Raw genomic sequence first — 23,068 nt, forward strand, 5'->3', positions numbered from 1 at the left:
GTTTCAGAGGTTAAAAAACCTAAATCTATATGATACACTATGGTTTGTAGTAGTGCAACTTAATTGCAGTGCTAAATGTAGTTTCAAGTCAAAGTTCCATGTTATTTTATGGCTTTTTCAATAAATTTACTGTTCTTAGCAGTAATGTATTGCTGCAATTTAACATTTAAACATCAGGTACAGAACTTTGCAAAGAAAATTATGTAAGCCTGAAATCAGTTCTCTAAAACTCAGCAAATTATTGTTTTTAAAGGATGGAAAAAATTGAACATCATGAAAAGTAATGCTTACTTTCTCAGAGGATATAATCAGAAATTTCTTAGCTGTTTCACTAAAATATGACTAGCTTCAAAAGAAATTTATAACATTAAAAAGAAATGAAAATGTTTCATTTGCTCACTCAAATCTACAAGCTTTTGATGTGGCAAACTAGCACCAAATATTACTTTTGGCATTAGAAAAAACAAAGGAATTGATTTATGCAAGTAATGTTTATTTCTGTTACTAGAATAAGCAGTTGCAAATTGAATGTAAAGCTTACTTTGGTGTTTATTTTTCAGGGGAGTGTGATAGCAATGTGAAGTATGCATATACAAAAAAAAAAAATTGGTGAAAACCTTACTTTAGAATTTATGGAATTCATATTATTAGAGATACTGGTTTTACCATGACTTACTGTAAGTGGTTATCTGCAAGCCTCAACATGCATATTTCTGTTAGGTTATTATTCTTGCTGTAAAAACGGTTATTCTGCTTGAACTGCTATTTCAAGATTTTTTTAATAGGCAAAGAACAAAGCAATATAAAGTACATTTGCAATCTTGAAGGGCCAGAGCTTCCAAAAGCCTTAAATCTGTAACTGTGCAATTGACAAGGCACTTCAAAATGCCACACACATAAAACAGCTTTTGATGATTCTGCAGATGAGAGTTTAACTCTACAAGTTTGTTTTGCAAAGGGTAAAACTTACATTTGTGCTGTCCTTCAGGGAGTCAGGGAGTGCTCCAGGAAAAGTAATAGCTTCCCACTACTACAGGTAACTCTTTTGTTTTGCTGATTGGCTTGCTGTGTGATGGAAAGTTACGTGAAAAACCAAGCCTTGCCTATTCCAAACTGAGTGCAAACTATTTGCTCTGATCCTCTAGTTTCCTGTGCAGAAGGCTGTGCAAACGTCTCTAAGAACTTCAGGGACAGGTCCCATCCTTTCATTAATAATGTTCTAACTAGTAATACCTTATGCTTTGGCTTTTATTGCTGGGTTTTTTCAACTGGTTTTATTACTCAGCTTCTCACAGTGCTACATTTAACTAGCATGTTCTTCCTTTTCATCTCACAGTCAAAGTGTAAGACAAGGATGTTAACCTTTTCTTCTGTATGTGTTCATGAAGACATAAGGCCATCTAATCAAGCAGAGGTATAAATGGCTAGTTCTCTGACAAGCAGTGACCAGTGCTGTTGTTCTTTGACAGGCTTCGTCGTCATTCAAAGAAAAGCAGAAGGGGGAGACCCCATCACTTAGACAAGGAGTGGCTTTGGCTGGACAGTATGGAGGAAACCTTCCTCCAACATCAGCTCATCCTCACATTGCTTTGGAGGGAAAGCCAAACAGCAGCCACCAAGCTCTCTTGCAGCATCTGTTACTGAAAGAACAAATGAGACAGCAAAAACTTCTTGTGACTGGTAATGACCAAAGCTCCAGAAATACTAATTTAAGATGTTTTTAATGACATTTGTGTTCTGTTTGAACTAAATGCGGTAATACAAATACCACACATCCTAACTCTTGGGAAAAGTGGAAGGGTGGAAGAAAAAAGGACAGCATCTTTGTTTACCCATTTAGTGATTCTGTTCCAGTCTGTTAGCCTGAAAGAATTCAATGATTACAGAAAAGAGAAAATGATTACTTCATCACATTCTTTTGCAGCAGCTGAACTTCCCAGCACGGCGAGGCACGTGATACAAGTCCCACTGCATCAGTGCAGATGCAGAGTTCTGCAATATACACCCCTTTTCTTACTGAAAGCTTTCTTTCCTGTTAGAACTGTTAGTTTGTTGTTTTCCACAGGGGAGTGAAATGTCCCTGTTTTGCAGGAGCGGTTCCTCTTCATCCACAGTCTCCTTTAGCAGCAAAGGAGAGAGTCTCACCTGGCATAAGAGCTGCCCACAAACTGCCTCGTCACAGGCCACTGAACAGAACCCAGTCAGCTCCTCTTCCTCAGAGTACTTTGGCCCAGCTGGTCATTCAGCAACAACATCAGCAGTTTTTGGAGAAGCAGAAACAGTACCAGCAGCAGATCCACATGAATAAGGTGAGTTCCCAAAGTAGAGAATTTCCAATAAATTTAAAGGTGGAAAACTAACAACCAAGTTTAGTTATTGGTGCCATGTCATCGTGGACAATAGAGAGGTTCTTGCAGGAGTATCTGTTTTGTTTATGCTTAGTTGGTATATAGATTTGTATGGATCTTAATTTTAAGGTTGTGAAATAGCCAGCAATTCAACAAAATAGAGCTCAAAGCAGCTTACAGTTTTATATGACAGGTGTTTTCCTGTTGAATGGTAAATAATGTCTTAAAAATTGACATGTTTTTTTGAGTTGCAACAATCACTCCACTTGCTGCTTCTGAATTGTATTAAAACTTTTCTTATTGTGGATGAGAATATTGCATAATCAGATAACTCATTTGAACTCAAATCAGCTCATTAAATTTATGGGTTTATATAAGAAACTTAATAAACATTTGGAGCGATATTTAATCAGTGTTTATCAAACTGACTTTCCTCTGTGAGTAACATGAAAATTCGTTACCTATATGGTGATGCAAAATAACCATATAAGGAGAAAGAGAAAAATGTCCTGTTGCTGGTATCTGACACAGAGTTGAATTGTGTAGTACAAGATTCCCTGTACAGGAACACCTTATTCTGAGCAGGGGAAAGAAGAGAAGGGACCATCCATTAATAAACAAAGAGCAACAGATTCTGAATAGGTTTATCAGGAAGGAATCCTTCTACAGCAAAATGAAGTTGTTACCTGCTCTGAAATTAAGATACACAAAAAATTGCATGTTTTTATTTGGAGAATATTTTTCTGCACTTTGTACACAGCTTTCCACAACTTGTTTGCTGAAGTTCCACTAGTATTACAAAGATATTAATGACACATCTTCAGTTGTCTTCTTTTGTTTTAGTGTTACTCAGTAACTGTATATAAGAGGCAAAGTCAAACAAAAAAAAAAAGAAAAGTGGACATTCAGCTCTTGCAACTAAGGAAAAAAAAAAGTCAATCCACCTTACTTACTGGGTGAATTTCCCAGGGGTTGCTGATTCTTTGGAATCTACCAAGAATTCCCAACAAAATTAGAAACAAACCTAGAGTTTAAGTACATAGTTTGTACAGTGGTTTGGTTATTAAATCTTGTTTTAATTAGCAAAAATGAAGACCAGAAAACTTCAAAGTTCAGAGCTGATCCTTGCATGTTAACCCCTCTCAGCTTGGGTGTTTTGATTACTCAACTAGGACTCCAGTTGGCTTTCTTTGAGTATGCATTCCATATGTTTAATCAAGATGGCATATGTATATCTCGTAGCCTCAGGTTTTGAAAATATTTCACCTTCCCTCAATTGTCTAAAAAGACTTTTTGGCTGCTAAAGTACTGAGTCTTTGTACTACAAAGCCATCAGTTCTTAGGTAATATGCTTACTGATACAAATTCTACCATAGCACTGGGGGTATGTGCTGTGGCATATATGAGCATTTGTCCCCAGTGTGAAAATTAAACTTGAGGCACATAACCATATATTTCTAATCATGTAGGACTAGGAAGGCACTGCATCTTACCAGAGATAGGTGGGATAAGGAAGGAAAAAGATTGGAGTTGGTCTGTGATTATGCTTGTTTCAGTAACTCTTTTTTTTTCAGTTGAACTACAGTGAAAATACATGCTATGCAGAATAATTCCCTCTCATACTTGAAGTATGCCTTCATTCTCACATGGTTCTTTTTGATGAAGAGACAAAACTGGTGAATCTAGCTTTTAGTCTCTACAGTATAGGCTGTGCACATATGCAGAGAGTGGAAATTCAGGTCTGTCCTAGGATCTCTCTCTGCCTTGAACGTCCATAACCTACTTTTGCCCCAAGAGCTTCTCAGTCTCCTTTACTCCTACTCCCAGAGCAGCCAGGCTTCTTCAGGAGCACAGTAACTCATCAGAGCAGCGAATGCCTGAGGAGGAATGGGATCAGGTTGCAGCCAGAGAAGCACTGGTTTTTCTGAGGATGCATGTGGTTTATCAGACTTTACAGTTTGCAGCATCTATCTAGGTTCTTCTCCATTCTCAGAAGAACCATTTCGAGGAATAGTACTGAAAAATGTCGGTGCTCTAACCGTGTATCTGTCCGCCACAAGGACACAGAAAGCCGGGAGGCTTCCTTATGTGCTTATAGAACCTCATTTATATAAACTGGAACTTAAGGATAGCCAATAGACAAGAGAGAGGAAAAAAGATCAAATCATGGACTAACATTTAAATAGTGAATTTAAGGCTATCTTTAACGTTTTAGCTAAAAGTTCAGATTAAACTCCTGTGACTACATAAGGATTTTGAGCTTTGCTAGAGTGGTAGAATATACTTTGTTCAGTCTTTAAACTTGCCTCTTCACAGTTGAAGTTATTTTTTTATTAAATTACTTGCACAGCTTTACAATCAAACTCTGCAAAGCAGAGTTACACTTATTTGAAACTTTAAACAGTAGATATTCTAGATCAGGCATGAAAGGAACCAAATATTTTATTTCTTAGGATAAGTTTGGGCATGCATCAAGTGAACACATAAACTTGTTTTTTTCTATTCTACCCTTTACACTTTTGTTCGTGGGCTTTATAGTAAAATCTGTGCAGAGGTATAATTCCTGCCTTTTCAGTCATGGAAAATACATAGGTTTCATTTAATAAGGAATACTCAAGGACCATAAAAGTTTGGGTAATAAAAGACCAGAACCATTTTAAACTGTCAAGAGTGTGAAATGCTAGTTGATGAAGATCTTAGAGGAGATTAATAGCTTCTTTTTTGTTTTTAATTTCTCTTAACATTTTATTTCTTATGGTTAGGTCTTCAAGTACTTAAGTCTTTAGGATACAGCTGAACCCACAGTTTGAATGTTTGCCCTAAGCTAAGATGATAGGGCATGTGTAGGCACTCCCTGATAACTGATCTCTTCAGCTGACTTACAGGTGGAACAATAAAAAGAGGAAGAGAACCACTTTTTCCTCACCCCATTGTTCTTGTATTTATTGTGTATTAAGAAACAAGCACCTTTTTTTTTTCTTTTTTCTTTCTTTTTTTCTTTCTTTTTTCTTTCTTTTTTCTTTCTTTTTTCTTTCTTTTTTTTTTTTAAGGAGAAACTATACTTTAGCAGCAGGCCAGTGCTGCTGTGAGGGTGATAACAAGCAAAATCTAATATAGGTCAGAGGTAAAGGATTCCCTTGGATCATTTACATTCTGAAAAGAAACAAATCATTGCCAAAAGGTGTGCCTCTGTCCTTACTAGCAAAGAGGAGATCCCCTATGGATTATTCTGGTCAGCTGTCAGATGCCTGGCTTTTGATGTGGGAAATGGTATATGTCTCCACTGAAGTCTGACATTTATACCTGTGGGATCTAGTACACTGACCTTCTGAAAACATTCTGCAAATGTTGACATCTCTTCCAAAGTAGGTAAAAACCCTTGTCCCAGAATTAATAATGAATGTGAAGTAACCTGAACTCAGCTTGTCTTAGGGAAGACCAGCTTTGCCATTGTCAGCTTTAATATACTTCTGTCCAAATGACAGCTTATTTCCTCATAATGCCCTTTGATCACCATTGCAGATCTTCATTCTGCTCAATAAAGAGATACCAAAGTCCAAACCCCCCAGTTAAAATGAGTGCAATTGGATACCAAAAGACCACTGCTACAATAAAAAAACCCTTAAAATCTTGATATTATTGTGTATATTTGTATCTAGAAAGCTTTGACCCAGCCACTTACAGAAAAAGCCAGGATTTTTATTTAACTAATCTAAATGCAAAGCCCCTAGCAGAAGTCTCTGTTGAAAAAAATCTCTGAAATCATAATGTGAAGAGTAAATGAATAAAACCATCTGTCTTTAGAAGTTATTTTTTGCCATGCATGGTGAATAAGGCCTGCCTCTACTGAAGTTGAAGTCTTCACTGGGGCTGAGATTTTCTTTGATCAAGGCAGGAACCCTATTTATGTTCTTAAGTTGTGTATTCACAGCATTTTGGAAATCCAATAGTAATTTTTTCTGTATTGGAGAAGTAAAAGGTAAAATAATGGAGCAGTTGGTAGTGTGCTCTAAACTATGGGAGGTGTATGGATAATGTTAAGGCTAATATAAGAAACACCTGAATTTCAGTTTTCATTCTAGGATCTCAGTTGGTTTAAAGCATCTCTGTATAGGGAATCAGTGACCAGGAAAGCCTGTGAGGTAAAAAAACAAATATAGGAAGTGAATATTCATTAGTACTTGGATGGTGTTCTCAGTTTACCAATATCTCTAAATAAAAAATTAAAAATAATACAGAAATTTATTTTGGTGGAAAAATAGAACTATTATTTATTGCCAGTAGGAATATTGAAAAGATACAGTTGACCTCAGATTAGTCTGTCACTTCTCTGAATGATATTTAATGGAAAGTGGAAGACAAGGTTTAGCAGCAGTAAATCAATCTAGCTTCACTGAACTTACTACACTGTGGTTTTGGGCTTACAAATCTGACTAGCATCTTCTGTAGGTGAGAGATACTCTTTCAAATATTGCTAATAGCAGGGGAGCATTTGGGCAAAACTAAAGAAACTGTTGTCTGTTTGGAACTGGAAAATGCCCAGTGAATTTTCTCCTTTACTGAGAACTAATGTTTAAGCTGTAATGCAGGAGAATGATTTCGAAAGATAAATACATCCCTTAGAACCAATGATGCTAGGTTAGGAAGAGAGACAACAGGAAGCAGGTCCAATTTGTTTTCAGTGCAGCTGATAATGTACATACAAGACACATAGCTGCTAAGCTGACTGCCATGGAGAGAAGGGGAAAAGTGTACTGTAAGAATGCACATGAGTTCTTAGAAATGACTGCCATGTATTTAAAATGAACAATTAATTAAGGCTGGAAATGTGTTGGTTGGCTGTTTCAGGACTTCATGATTTTGTCTCTTTGTAAAGACATCTTATTTAAAACTGTATTTTACAAGATCATATAATTTCAAAGGAGAAAACAACAGGAGCTGCAGCTGAAGAACCTATAAAATTTTCTATTGCAGTGTCCACATTATTTAGTCTTCCATTTTTCTGTACAACCAAGCAGATTAGCTTATGTTTGATGTCTTTTTCTTTGATTGGACTCTTGCAGTTATACAATGGAGTTGATGTCTGTAAATACTTCCTCTCCTGCTGATACTATTTACTTTGACTCATACATATCCCTTATAGCTTAATTTCCTGGAGATAAAAGCTAAGAATATACAGGTTACATTAGCATGAAGACTTTTTTTTAGTGACCACTTAACTTGGAATAGGTGATAGCAGTGAAGTATACCAGTAAAATATAACCGATATGTGCAACCCTTAATTTATTAGGGAAATATATTATGGTTTAGTTATTATTTTAAAACATAATCCAACTAAAACTCAGCAATCACTTTTTCAAAATTAAAAAAAAAGATGCATTAAAATTAGGAGAATGTCCTCCATGACAGATAAAGTCAGGAAAAAAAAAAAAAAAGGTAAGTGGGGGTTTAAAGTGAAAGGTTTAAACATCGTGTGAGCAGAAGTATCCAGCTGTTCAGTGAAGGGACCTGAGCAGTGTTCCATTCAGAACATTTTCTGTTGTGTAACCCATCTTTAGATAGAGAAGATAGAAATACTGACTCTAAACTGCCACCTTCGCAGTCTCCAGATACACTACTAGCACTAGGAGATGTAATTTAAAATGAGATGTTTCTGAATTACGAGAACTGTCCAGTAATTCTACTGATATAATTTCTGGAATAGGATGGGGCCAAGCTGTCTTTAAAAAAACTTCAACAAAAATGAAAGCATAGTGGTGATACAGAGAAAGCAGTCAGCTGTGGCTTTGCAGTCTCTGAGCAGTAGAAGGGATTTTCAGGTTTTGGGTCATGTCTCCCCCATTCCATCCACACAATTTGATCATACTCCATCATATGAGAAGACATGACTGTAGTGCCTCATAGCCCCTTGCCTGAGGCTTAGTTAAAATCACAGTGGATAGGATGTTTTTAATAAAATTTTGTGATAAAGAAGGTAATATAAATGCACTTTTTAAACTCTATTGAGTAAATATATAGACTTTAATTGCACAGAGTTTTAGAAAATTTAATTTGCTTATCTCCTCCTGTTGCTGAAATCTGAAGCAAATCACCTGCTGAGTTCCACAGCATGGGAGAAGGCTCCAAAACAGGAGCACTGCAAATTGAAATGCACACAAATTCCACTTTAAAGTCTCTGCAGCCCCCTTACATGTTCTTGTGCTCTTCAGTGATTGCATGCAAGAAGTGTCTGAAGGTGATGCATGTATAGCTCCTATACTGCAGTATATGTGTTGCCTCAGAAAGCTCAGCAGCAGATCTGTACCCATACAGCAATGTAAAGAAGAAAGAGCCTGACATAAAAGTGAAAAAGCATAAAAGAAAGGAGAGCAGTAATGAGCTAAATATGTGTCTTAACTTTGCTGTGGGCATGCACTCATTTTCTCGTGGCTTCCCCAAGCAGAAAAACGCACCTGGTGTCAAGTAACTGGCACAGGGAATGGTTTACAGATGGATCAGACTCAGTGATTCTTGTAGTTTATATGATTATATACACAGATGTTTCAGCTTGTATTTACTCATTTGCAGCCAGCCATGCAGCCTTACCTGCCTTTCTCTTCCTCCTTGAGGAGTGGGGAAGGCTCCCCGCAAATGGTTAACTAATTAACAATGATAACAACAATAATAATAATAGTAGTGGTAGTAGTGGTAGTAGTAGTAAGTGAAAGAAGCATACCTGAGCTTGATTGCATTTATTTAGTTTCAGTTCCTTCTTGGTCAGTGTCCTTCCCTGAGAAACATCTGGAAAAGATTTATAGGTTTGATCTGAGAAATTTTTCAGATGCTGTGTAATGACAGGAGACTCTCCACATTAGCTGAAGTAGTAAGGATTGCCCAGTTTAGGGCATGCCACCTGCAGCATGCAGGATACGTTGTGATTTGCCAGTTACTGCAGTAAGGAAGAGGGATTTTTTTTATTTCTTTCTTTTTAGTAAGCCATTAAACTCCATTACACCTCAGAAATGAGGGTTTGCTGTGACAATGGCCAGACAGACTTCTTCTGAGGAACCTGTTTCTCCAGTGATGTGAGGCATATGAATCAGAGCATCAGCTGCCCTGATAAATAGATGTATAAATTGGTCTTTCAATTCTCCTTGTTGACTTCATGGGATTGCCTAAATCCAGCTGCAGCTTGTTGAGCACAGTTTACATGACAACCTGGCATTTTTCTGTATGCATTAGCAAGCTGAATAAAACTGGATTGTCCATGGTTTGTGACAAAACCAGACATCCTGAAGCCATTCGTATACTCAGTAATTGAGTATATAAGACTAGCTAAAACTTGGTTTGAAAGACATGGCTGGGGGGAGACAGATGAGAAGAGGAAAGTATGTAAGAGTAAAGGTAAAAGGTGTTTTTTTCCCTTTCAGGATATTTGACATAGATGATACAAAACAGCATTTACTTGAAATTGAGTTGAATAAATGATAATTACTCACTCAACCCTTCAGCTTCTTATTCACATTGTCTGATTGGTGCCTCTTTCAACAAAGTGGGGATTTTTTCCAGTTTAGGTTTTTGGACTACATTTGGAGTATTTTGGAATGCATTGGCTTAATCTTAAACAGCAAAACACAAACTGCACGTGATTGCAATGCTCAGGCATCCGGAGAGCTTTACAAAAGCAGTCACTGGGCTAGAGCTGATGTTGCCTTTGGAGTTCTCTTATATCATCATTGCTGGAACTGAGATGCCTGTACGATGCACCACAAAGGCTGTAGTCCTTCCAGTCATGGACAGATGCGCTTGTGCCACGGGACAGGGGACTGACACCAGCTCTTTGTCATTTCTCCTTTGTTGGCTTTCACTGCCTTCATGCTTTAATTGATAGAGGTGTTTGTGTGAAAAATCTCTAATTTGCTTATAACAAAATATTAACCATATTAGTAGTTCCCTTAACTTAGTGTTCCTTTATTATTTTGTGTTGTGGGTAGTTAATTGTAAAATGGCATTTCTGCATTCATGTTTGAAGAAGATGAAGGAAGACTAATTTCTCTAGTTTACCAGCTGTAACAGTCTAACAGATGGCTCATGTTTTTCATTACCTATAAACATGGTATCTTCTGCTGCAGAACAAAAAAGTGGCCTTTTGCCTAGGGGCTTTTGTCCAGATACATCAGCATTTTGACAGGGCATGGCCACGTGGGTTTGCTGTGGAGACTTTAATTTCATCCCTGCAGATCTAGTACAACTTGGTGTTTGGCATCAGTGAAAAGAGTCAGTACTTGTTTCCCTCTTCTCTTTCCAGATGCTCTCTAAGTCCATTGAGCAGCTCAAGCAGCCTGGCAGTCACCTGGAGGAAGCTGAAGAAGAGCTTCATGGAGATCACTCGATGCAGGAGGAGCGAGCTCCCGGCAGCGGTGCCAGCGTTAGGGCTGAGAGCAGCAGTGCTGGTGTGGATGACAGAATAGGACAGCAGGTGGGGGCTGTGAAAGTCAAAGAGGAGCCACTGGACAGTGATGACGATGTTCAAACCCAGCAAATGGAATCTGGGGAGCAAGCTGCTTTTATGCAACAGGTAATAGGCAAAGATTTAGCTCCAGGATTTGTAATTAAGGTTATTATCTGAACATCACATGCGTTTTCTAGGCTTTGATAAGCAATTGTGTTTGATTCACTGAGCTAGCAAATCCTGATTTACTGTTCAAAGAATTTAACAAACGCAGAAGTGTTGTATGTACACTTGAATACATAGTGAAGCTCATCTTTATGGCCACTAATTGAGAAAATATCTGTTGCAGTCAATTATTCTACATAAATCTTTGAGTAATAGCTGATAGATACTGTATTAGCCCAGAGTTACCTTACATTACTTAGTCCTAGTGAAAGAGAACTCATATCACCCAGCCCATTGAAATCAGCAATTGATGGAATTAGTTTCCAGACCTGATTGATGAAACATTCTTCTGATTTTGAATCCTCTGACTTCTGCTTTCAGCTCTCTGTATATATTGTATCATATTGTAGTCTCGAACACTGTTAATGTTAGGGTGGTATTTTCCCCAGTAGACAGGTACTGACTGCTATCTTGGTGGTCTAAGGCTGGTGTATAAAGTTTAATTTAGAGAAAAGTACAAGGTGGATACAAAGAGGCAAGGCAAGGCACTGTTTTAAAATTGCATTGTTTTCTTTTTTGCACTGCTTGGTTAATTTTTTTTATTCTGTCTTTTTTGATGATAATGTCCGCAGAGACATCCTTAAATGCAGCAGATGAAAGTACTGGTGAGAAGCAAAATGCAGCATTAGGTTCCAATCAGTTATTTGCACGAAAAGCACAGAACTATTTTCGTTATCATCTGATATCCAATCACTTGTTTGGTGGGGGTTTTTTTTTAATGAAAACTAATTGTACAATATCTCATAACCTTTACCGTGGAGTCTCATGGACAAATCCTAAAATAACAACTGTGCATGAAATGCCACCTTGACAGAAGGCAGGTTCAGCTTGTCTGGGAGCTTTAGGGGGAGTTGGAAGGCGCAGTCGTGCAGCCTGCGAGCTCATCCCGGCCCGTCCCTCCCAGCCGGCAGAGCCAGGCTGGGTGCAGTGCAAGGCCCTGTTTATTTAAGTCGATACTTTGTCAGGTCCCTGCTGTTCTCCTGCAGAAAAGTGATTTTGGGAGGGGGGGCAGGAAATGCCTTATGGAAACAGGAAGCCCAAGTGATTCATGTGCTGAGGAATGCGGGGCAGGGGGGACGGGGCAGCTCTCCCTCTGTTTTTAAAGGCACTCTATGAATTGATTTATTGTCAAAGAAAATAACAAAGCGAGTAGGGAAATTGTTAAGGAAGCTTTCCAGTGAAACATTTCCTTCATATTCCCTTTTGATATGTTTACCTTGTTTTATAGGTTTACTTTTGTTAAGCTAGTTAAAGATTCATTGTATTAAGATCTCCTTTAATATGGATAATCCCAAACTGACCTGGGCTCCTTGTCAGGTTTTTTTTCTATTAAAAATATTTATATTTCTAAAGCTGAGGTATTTTAAGGTGCAGTATCCGGTTTCAAAAGAGATAGTTGTTTTGCCAAATGTAGAAATTGTTCTCAAGTATGTTATTAGCATGTGTTGTTTACATTATGTTCTAATACTATTCAATCTCTTCTAAAATGTTTCAACTTCTAAAGATACATTATCCTTTTTCCTAGAAGGTCTACAAACAAACTACTAAATAGTTGTGGTTAACATAAAAGGCCTCCATAGATAGAAAAAGATTTAATTGAGAAAAAACACAGGTGATTTTTATGTGTACTTCATATTCGAACAGAAATCTTTATCCATCCTGGATGAAAAAAATTACATTCAAAAAAAGTGAAGGCTATAAAAATAAAAATACATGTGATTCCCATACTGTATATTTTTAATTTTCTTTGAAATCTGACTTCAGCTTCATCAAAAAGGGATAGTGCATCTTTTAAAATACATTTGGGGAGAAATTTGCAATTGAGAAGAGTTTTGTACAATATCACTTCAAAGATGTGTATTCACAGAAGAACAAAAGATATTTTTATAACGTCATTCAGGTGAGAAACCCCAATACATTAGTGTACTTTAATTTCAGAATCTTTCAAATTTGGATAAAATTAAAATAAGAGAAACTACCTGGAACCAGTGAAAAGGAAAACTGGGTTTAAACAACCACATTTCTAATTAATTGTTTCTTACATTTTAAATCTACTGTATTTATTATAATTTACACCCTTAGAGGTGATCTCGTTTTGTGTTGTAAATATATTCTGTTTGTATGTTCCCTTTTTTTGCCTTCTGATATAAGTCTCTTCCTTTCTCAAATAAAGTTTTTTTTTAAAAGATCCCCTTCCAGAGATTTGACTTTGTGTAAATTTGGTAACGTAGTGGTGTTTCTGCTTTGTAAAATCAGATATGTTTGCTACACATTGTTGAAACAATTAAAACTTTCAAGAGCAAGGTTTTTTATTACACTATTCTTACAATAATTACACAAAGTCTTTCTTTTTGGTCTCTTGTTTTATCCTACATCAGCCATTGCAAGTTTTAGTGAACGTGGAATAGTGTTGATGCATGCTCATTTTCCCATCATGGCATCTGTCTTCAACATGTGATCATACCATATAAGAAACATAAAAGTGAATCCCAGTTCCTCAGCTTCTAATTATCCCAAATTCAGATTAACTGTAATAATTTACATGACATTTCTAAAACTTGCTAGACCTCTTATCTAAAATTGTGCTTGTACAGACCACTTTGGTATTCATCAAGACCTTTGCAAAACTAAAGTCTACTTGTAAATACACTGGGAGAGAGGGAATCCAAGAACTTGACAGACTTTAAGGCATTTGCATGAGACAGTGAGGTCCCAATATAGAGAAATTCCACAAAGATGTTAAATAACTTTGTGACATTTCCTGAACTTTGCTAAGGATCTACAGAGAGAGAGAGAGCTTTTACTGCATAACAATCCCTCTTACTACAGGACATGAATTATTACTACAAGAAGAGTCTGGAAAACTATTGCACTGTAGTTCTTATAACTGTTCATTTAATTTCCAAATGCTCTGTGCGGCTTCGGTTGTGGTATAACTTCAACTAAAATAAAATCTATCTTTCAGCAACACAAGTATGTAAGAATAAATAGTTCTGTAAATAAAATTCAGTTATTTTCACTGCTATAGCAGCAGTGTGATGTTTCATCAGTAATACAACCCCCCAAAAGAAGATAAAAGGTCAAGTTTTAGCTGAGGAAAGTTTAAAACAAGCATTAATAGCATAGCATTGTACTGCTTGCCTCATTGTTTATAGTATATTTAGAATCGTATGTCTTTAGGTAAATCATGTTTTCATAACAGGGATTTTATTTAGTGCCCTTTTGTTTAAATCCCTGTGTTAGAATTAGAAGAGCAGCCTTAAATGTTTTCAATTTACAACATTCCTGTGTTGGAGACTGCACCTAGACTTTTTCTAAATTATTTACCATGCATCAAAGCACCCATAATGAAGAAAATAATCATAATACAGTACAATCACATGCCTTATTTTCTTCCAAGGATTATGTGCATCTCTTTTTTCTTTTTAACAATATATGTTTATTCTGTCCTGTTGTCCAAAAAATAAAGCCAGTATAGCTTATAACTGACAATTTAGAAGTAATTGCTAATAAATGAAGGAAAATTCATCATAATATTTACATACTCAGACACACATTACTGAAATGTAGATACTGTAACATCAGCCTTTTTGTCATCTTCTGGTATTAACAAAATAGGATTAAAAGCTGAATGCCTCATGAAGCACTTCAGACCCTACCACCACTCATTTGTGCACTATCTTCATGCCATCTTCATTATCATCAAGATCACTAAGACTTACTCCATGTTACTTAAGCCAACTATACCCTGTTTTTATCTTCACTGGAATTCTGAGGTAAAAATCTATAAACACTAGTCCCAAGCAGCAATCTAAAAATGTTTACTTATTTCTCCCCCTTATGAACACTTTACAATTTGCAGCCAAAATTAGCTAAGCCAAGTTAATTTCCTTATTGTATTCTGTCCTGCTAGCAGCATGTCCTACTTATCCACTTAAGAAATGTTTGTTTGATTTTCATTTATTTGTTTAGTTTCTGATTTCCTTATGCAGTTCCCATCATCTGGGTGGTAATGGAGCTTCTGTACCTCATTTCTCGGTGGAAGAATATAGTTTAGAACACCATCTGCTGAATTTCTGGTTAGGCAAACAGAAGAAGAGCATCCTGGATGAAATTATCCTCTCTGGACTAGAGAAATAATACAAGTTATTTTTGTGGAATTTTGCTGCTCTGGTTGATAGGCTTTGGGCTTTGCATTTGTTTGGGCTGTTGTTTGGTTTGGTTTTGGTTTCGGTTTTGTTTTTTTCCCTAATTCAGCCTGACTTGAATTAAGGTTTAAAGGTAAAAAATAGGGTTAACTGAAACTGCATAGCCAGTGGAAAATCTGGGTTCCTCTGTGCTCTCCCTGACACACACACACACTGGACTGGGAAGGTGCATCCTTTAGGCATGTCCCAGTTTCTGCTGAGCTTGTGTCACACTCCTGCTTGTTTGGATTGTGGCCCTGTAACTCATCTGGCTGTACAGGACAAGTTCCCTGGCTACCTGTGGGCACACACATCTGCTTCAGCCATCCAAGGATTACTTAGGCAGCAGCTGAGAGTTGAAAGGAGTCCCCTTAGTAACTTGAAATCATTCAGCAATGTGATTTGCTGTGATAATGGGGGTCTTAGTCACTAGAGTTGTTTTGACAGAGCAGATACTTACTTGTAAGTGGTCCAGTGCCTTAATTAACTGAATAAGATGTTTTGAATGTGGTCCTGGAGTCTTTGTTGCATTTGTTTTATTTTCCGTAGCTGTCTTGAAGTAACTGTGTTGACTGTTGGTGTACTGAGCCCTGAAATAGGAGGGAGATGGTTTGGAGGATATGGTGTTAAAAGTATCCCTCTGTACACTTGATCCTTTCAGGATGGTTACAGCATTTTTGGCCTTGAGAAGTGCTGTGAAGGGCACGGTAAATGGAAATGTAAGTTTTGAACAATGTCAGATTTATAAATAAACCTGCCCTCTCCACTCCTCCTTCCTAAATTAGATTGCCACTGCAGTCTTAGCTCAATTCATCTCTTTTTTTGTAGACTGCCTTAGCTGTTTCCTTTAACTTTGCAGCCAGTAAGAGGCACTAACCTTGCACCTTCCTGCCCTTCCTCAAGTCTGTGATTGCACAGCCCACTATAACTCCTACACAACACAAGCTGGCTCTGTGATTTCTGGAACCAAACCCAGTGTAGATGGAGCAAGGAGGTGGAGTGCTGTGTAGCTGGATTTGTTTTGTGAAAAAAATTCCGTTTATCTACATTCAGGGAAGCCTCTGAATATTTAGCCTGTTTGTTCTCAGCCTTATTCTTTAAGAGCCTGTTCATTTCTATCAAGTTTCTAACTGTGGTCTTTAAAAACTGTGTTACAGGAAGAATAATTCTTTTTTGTATGCTAATTCTACACGAAAGTGTATAATAATGTGAATAGTTACAAGTAATTATTCTTTCTCAAGTAACTATACTTTCCCATCTGCAGTTGGATGGGAAAATGATATTTTTTTTTTTTCTTAAGAAAGCCTCAAATCTATTAACCGTAATAAATGCCAATATTTGTTGTTTATTATTTGTTAATTATTTTTGTCTTCTATTGTAAACTTCCAGTTACAGAAGGCAATAACACTTATTTTATCGTAAAACTAATTAACTGAATTGTCTGTCCGACCATGTAGCATTACAATGTAACATAATTATTTAATTTTATTGCTACCTTCATGGACTAATGTTGACACTGCTTTATTTTTAGATCCAAGAGATTTTATGCTTCTTTGCCTCTTTCAAATACTTAGGATATAGCACCTTGATACTCTTTTTATTGTTCCCATTTTTCAGAGAAAGCAGAATGTCAGGAGACCACTTGGACAACACTAGGCAAAATTCCTTAATCAGAGCTTCATAATTAGTGTGAATTAAAAGCCTCCAAGTCCATGTCCCAGTAGTTATCACTGCACATTTTGACAGATGATACTGCTTTCATAACTTTGGGCAATGTATAATTTCCTGTATCCTACAGCCCAGAGTTTCATTAATATTGTCACTGAAGAAGATTATGTGTTCTTGGAAAGTTGCTTCTTTAAATGCTTCATTTTGGGAAGAATTCTGTTTGACCTCTGAATGTATTTCTCACAGTTAGACATTCATGTGTGCAAAAGCACAAGTTTTCATTTTTCTCCTCCCTTTAAAATGTGAGAGTGAGTTAATGCACTGCTCTGTATATTGCTGGCTAAATCTTCATAAAGCTACACTGTTCAATGTCCTGGAAGTGCAGCTCAGCCCAAATGCCTTGGAGACATAGGTGCTCTAATGCAGAAAGCAGTGCATGATTTGCCTCCTCTCATGTTCTGGCCTGTGACCCTTGGGTCCCCAGGAGACCAAGGAGGTGTTTCTGTTCATACTGCCTGTATTTCCTCGGCAAAGGGGCTTGTGAAAATCACAGCTATGAGGTTGCAGCAATGAAGCAACAGCAAGGGCTTAAGAAGGCTTTGCTCAGGTTCTCTGTAAAGCAGCTAGTACAGCATGGAGGATTCAGTCTCATTCAGGCTCCTTCCTTAGCCTTTTCCTTTTGCACCCATCAGTAAGAGCAGTGTGATAGTTTTAAGGTGGCAGCTTGCAGATTTTTAAAGCAGATCTCTTTTACTGAACAAATCCAGAAGGAGCACAGGGCACAGAAACACAGTTGGGAAATGCTCTCCTGCCATGTACAGAGGAACAACTACTGAGACCAGCCTCTTCTACAGCTTATATTCTCCTAGATCTTGCTCTGCTGAAAATAGAAGCTGAAGAGTTACTACACATCAGAGACTATAATTCCATCACTCAAATACTTGATTGCACACAGGGACAGGTGGTGACTGGTTTCCTTCATTTCTTAGCCATTTTGACACCTTGTCTTTGAGTATCAAAGGCACCCAAACCCAACAGCACATCTCTTGGCATCTTCCCTACTTTCTAGAACTTTTCGGCTTTCACCATTTACCTAAACTTGTAGAGGTTTTTTATCATAGTTTCCCATAAGTTTCTGCATATATTTCTGAAATTTTCTGAAGCTACTGACTCTACAGAGAGCTTCAAATGTTCTACTGTTTCTGACAGAAATGAAAATGGGAGTGCTGAATACAGTTGCCATCAGCCCAGGTTCAGTCCAGGGACACCTGACATCCATAGCTCTGACTTGGGTCTCCCTGCAGGTAATTTGGTCTCACTAAGGATGCTGATTATTCAGCTGAAATATGCACAGCATTACCCTTTGTGCTGTGTGAGTGATTTTTTTTTTTTCTTTTCATAACAATCTCCATCCCTTCTCAGGCAGGCTCTGAGAAAAGAAACACAGGCAGCTCAGAACCAGCAAGAAAAAAAGGAACAGGAGCAAGATCTGTTCCGGCAGCAGGAGGCTGAGAATTAGCATGGGGACTCTTCCCTGTGTTGATGGATAATGCACTAACCAGGCAGGCTGCTCGTTTTCTCAAGTCCATTGACTGCTTTCAAGTTAAATACTGTTATAAGTTATATGTTACTGTTATGGTAGCTTGGACCCTCCTGTAAAAGAAGTAATCCTTCCTTTCACCTTTCTGGCCCTTTCTCTCCATCTTTTAATGAAAGAAAATTACTCAAAGCCCATTAAGTCATTTAAATTTTTAAGTTTTTCTTCTAGTGGCCTCCAGAATGCTTTCAGGCTGGGAAGTCAGTTGGCATGGAACACACTGGGTCAGAGAGGAGGCAGTGGGCTCTGCCCAGTGGGATGTCACACCCACAGGGGCACAGCACTTGTGAAGCTATTGCTGTAAAGGTGGTCACAACCAAGAAACAGTTCCACAACACAGTTTCCTTCATAATTTTGGTCATGAGTGTTCAATCCTAGAGGCCACAAGTGAGTGGATGATTGAAGTTTGAAAGGATAATGTGAGACTTAGCTGCTTAGTGATAAAAGTGAGTCATTCTCTCTCTTACTGACGTGGCCATCCCAAAAGGCTGAATATGACCTTGCAGACAGGTACTTGAGGGGGTTAGGTACATTAGATAAGAAAAAGTTTTGAAGCTCTTTACCAGGATCAGGATCTTTACCAAGTTCTTTACTAAGCTGTCTTACCAGAGTCAGCCCTACTGTGTCTACTGCATGATAACTTCATCTAGTATTTAAGGAAATCACAGGACAGGGCACTTATTGTTTGATGCATAGCAGCTTCTTATTCAACTTTTTTTTTTTTTTCTTCTGCTTTAATGCATATGCTATGTATTGATTGAAAAGGCTTTTCTGGTGAAGGGTTTATAACTGGAGGAGGATTTGGAAATTTGGAAAGCAAGGACAGAGTTCCACTGAGATCAGTTACCTTAAACCTGCAGAATCCTGTAAAGGAAACAGAAATTGATGTCAAGAAGGTTGTCTCTGTATCTCTCTCTATATATATATGTATTTTGCTCTTCTGTGTTAAAAAGTTCATCCATTGAACTATGAATTTGGGCCTAACAAAACAAGGAGATTTTAAGCCATGCGGCTGACTGCACAGCAGATGTACTCTGTGCAAAAGGAGAAGCTGGAAAATAGTCTCACAACTTGACTCCTATTAGAAACCAGATTCACTCCTTAGGCCTTGCCTTCTCCACAGATCTCTGTTACAGTGCTGGGGCATCAGCAGTGAACAACTGATGCTGTGCTCAGTCCCTGTGTTCTGTAGCTTCTGACAAGCACTGTGCTGGAGGAGAGCCTCAAGGCTTTGGAACCTCTGGTCCTCAGGAGCTCAAAGGCTGAGAACCTTTGGTCCTCAAGCAGTTCTTTGGAACAAGAGACAAGAACTAGAACAGAAAAAATGAAACTGTCCAAGCCCTTTGGTCTGAGTTGTTCACCAAGGGCATTACCAAGGGCAAAACTGAGTTTCTTTAATGTTGGCAGAAGCCACTGAGCTGGATTTCATGTGCTGTTGTAGGTCCTAGTACAGGATAGCATTGTAAGAGCAAAGAAATACTGCCAAGTTCTCTCTACAGGCCTTACCTCCTCTATGCCACTGGAGCAGCTGTGGTGGTTCACAGGGATGGAGGCTCCTCACAGCATAAAGCTTGTGTCCCTAAAAGGACACAAAGGTGCTGGAAAAGCACCAAAAGGTGAAAGGCAGAGCTGCAAAATCAGAAGAACAGTTGTACACAAAGCTACCACAGTGTTTTTCCCCTTCAGTGATTAACTCCTCCCCAGGAGCTTTTCCAGCCCCTTCTCCCTCCCATGCCTATCCATGTAGGTATCTCCTGGTGTACCAGCCCAGAACTCTCACAGTTTTCCCAGATTTGTCTCATTTCTGACAATCATAAGACGTAAGAGATCCTCTGGGGAAGGGCTGTGAGCCTTTAGTTACCTTCACACGTGTGCTCAGCCAAGCCCTGGTGGGGTTGGCTCCTGGCAGGGAAGGTGCAGCAGCAGGAGCTCTGAAAGGAGTTCTGAAAGGCCATTTGTGGAGCCAGGAGAGCAGATGCAGAGGTGTCCTCCTCTCTTGGGCAATGCTGTGGGATGGCATGGTGAGGAATGCTGATGGGAGATAGAGGAGGTGAAGCAGCAGCAGTGGAATGTGTTACAGACATCTGGTAGTTGAGATGGCTGTAACACATCTACCCTCCTGGGCTCAGAGAGCAGCTCTGTCCTCTCCTGGGAATGATGACATTACTTCTGCCAGAGGCTCCAGATTTCTACCTGCTACAAAGTACTTTTTCTGTTGTACTTGTTCTCAGAAGACAGCATGGTACAAGGCATTAACTTCTCTGCCTTTTAACTGACTGGTTTAACCCACTGTATAGAAAGTTCAGGCTAAATAATTTAAATTGAAGTGCACCTATATCCTTTCAGGGGGAAATAGAAGAGTTCAGACAGTTAAAGAAAGGTTAAAAAAAAAAAAAAAGCTCTCTCAGCTACTACCAAAATGGGTTGTTAGTCTTTGCTGTTCTGTCATTATTGTCTCCTTTAATTAGATTCACTGTTAAACGCAAATTTTCCTGATCAAACAATGGAGATTAGTTGCTAAAGAAAGCATTCAAAGAAAAACGTCTTGATTTCTAATTCTCCATACTGACTACATCTTGAATCATACTTTAATAATTTGAGAAATAACATAACTGCTAAAGATTGAACCAAAAGTATCAATGTTTAATCATCTTTTGCACTACTTTTCAAAAATAAATTGACACTTTTTTTTTCCAGCTGGATGCTCTTATTTTGATTTAATTGGATAGAATCAATTAATAAACTTAATACCATAGCTCAGTGGTGGATCTGAAATCAGAAACCCTGAAATTACCATTGTTTCATCTCTTGAGTTTTCTGGGTCAAGGAGACAGATAAAAGGAAGATGGAATATCTTAAATGCTTATGAAATTATCCAATATATATTTTATCAGAAAAGGGTGAATTACATTTTTTATTTACTTTCAGTGGACATCTCTTTATGTGCTGCAGTGCTTTTCTCTGAATTCTTAATAATCTTCACATTAAGAGCATTTTGCAGTTTTCAGAGTTCCTCATTTACAGAAAGTGTTCTGTATGTCATCTCCTAAAAATCCCAAGGACTAGGCATGTCCTCATGTGTCCTCATTGATTAATGGCTTCTTCCAAACTGATTTGTGGCCTTTTCCCTTTGTACAAGATCATTACACAACAGAAATACCAGAGATTGGATTGGCATCATCAACCACTGAAAGATGAGTTGGAAATAGATTAGCAAATGTTCCAGTTGATCTTAATAGCATAGTGACAAGTAAATTCAAGGATGACAGAATTGCCACTGACTAGCAATTCTTCTTATAATATTATAGCATGGATAAACATGTTGGCTTTTCTAACAACTTGGCCATGAAAACAGAGAAATTCGAGTTGATATTGCTGTGGAAAATAAAACTGAAACAAAAATTCCTTTTTAATACATGCTTTGAGTATGCACAGCTTCTCTCTCTCATGTAAAAGACTCACAGGAATATTCTAGGATCTGAATATGGAAGATAACCAAAATGTTTCTCCTCACTTTACTGGGAGGATTTTTTTTCCCGATTTGGAGCATCAGCACTATTCTCTACTGTAAATCTAGTAACATATCCAAAATGTTCACATGCTCAGGGCATTTTTTAAGCTGCACCTTTAGTAATAAATAAGTATGGAATGAACTTCTTTGGCACTTTACACCAGTGACCAAACCTGGGGAGCCTGTTGAATATGCTACTATATCCCCTTTATTTTTTGTGGGCATCATGCATTTTTAGAATGGTTATACATTTCCCTGAACCAATGTAATATAAAAGATTTACTGTTACAGTTTGTGTGTGGCCAGGCAATGGCATATGGAAAACATGTTTCCTGCTATTTAATTTAATTACTCTAATCACGTGCCAGCCCCGGGCATGTCATTCTGAACCTCTGAGGCTCTTTGTCTGTCAAAGAGATGGACAATATCTTGGCTTTGTTTAGTTGCTCTGCAGGCTGCAGATAAAACCACTGAAATACTGACTGTTTGTTTAACCAAAACTTTGCATTTTAACCATTTGGCTTTGATTTTTTGTTTTACAAGAAAAGATGACATTTTGGCCTTGGTGAGCTGAAAAGGAAATATTGGGGATATGAAGAAGAACTGTCACTTTCAGAGCTTAATAGATGAAAAAGAATACTCTAGCCTTCTGGTCAGAAATCAGCTTTGTTAGCAGAAACTTAAGACACACATCTCTGTTATTTTAGAATTGCCTATTAGCAAGGGCAGCTGGAAAAGTCCTGTTTATAACTGCTCCTTTCTAATATGGTTAGCCTTTCATTCGGCAGTTCTAGTAGATTTTTGTTTCTTTCATCTCAATAGATGAAACTGTTATGGGTGAAACTAATTAAGATTCCATAGCAAATACTTATACCAGTACTGTGGCAGCCAGGTATAAGTCAGCTTTTATGTTAACACTATACTGTTACTTTCATGTAAGAAATATCTGCAAATGACACCTTTAAGTCTTCCAACAAAAACTGAAGAGCAGATAGAGTACTCCACTCATATTATAAAACCCAAATCTACAGAGAAATTAATCACACACTTAGCCTTAAGTATATGCTTAACACCACCACTTCCTCCACTTGTAAGCGAGTA

The 23,068-nt window shown here is 37.9% G+C and overlaps 1 protein-coding gene across 3 annotated transcripts in view; it reads left to right on the top strand.

Annotated features, from left to right (window-relative positions):
* Nucleotides 1-23,068, top strand: part of HDAC9 (histone deacetylase 9) — a 273,052-nt gene that overhangs the window by 78,908 nt on the left and 171,076 nt on the right. For 2 of the 3 annotated variants that reach the window (XM_066318427.1, XM_066318436.1), the window contains 3 exons: nucleotides 1,470-1,680; nucleotides 2,092-2,309; nucleotides 10,636-13,192. In XM_066318427.1, coding sequence (XP_066174524.1) covers nucleotides 1,470-1,680; nucleotides 2,092-2,309; nucleotides 10,636-10,956 — 750 coding nt within the window. In that variant the 3' untranslated portion in view covers nucleotides 10,957-13,192. Of the gene's footprint in view, nucleotides 1-1,469; nucleotides 1,681-2,091; nucleotides 2,310-10,635; nucleotides 13,193-23,068 lie in introns of those variants that run through there. The other variant, XM_066318441.1, reaches the window with a different exon arrangement.

This window comes from Sylvia atricapilla, chromosome 1 (genome assembly GCF_009819655.1).
Source record: "Sylvia atricapilla isolate bSylAtr1 chromosome 1, bSylAtr1.pri, whole genome shotgun sequence".
NCBI lineage: Eukaryota > Metazoa > Chordata > Aves > Passeriformes > Sylviidae > Sylvia > Sylvia atricapilla.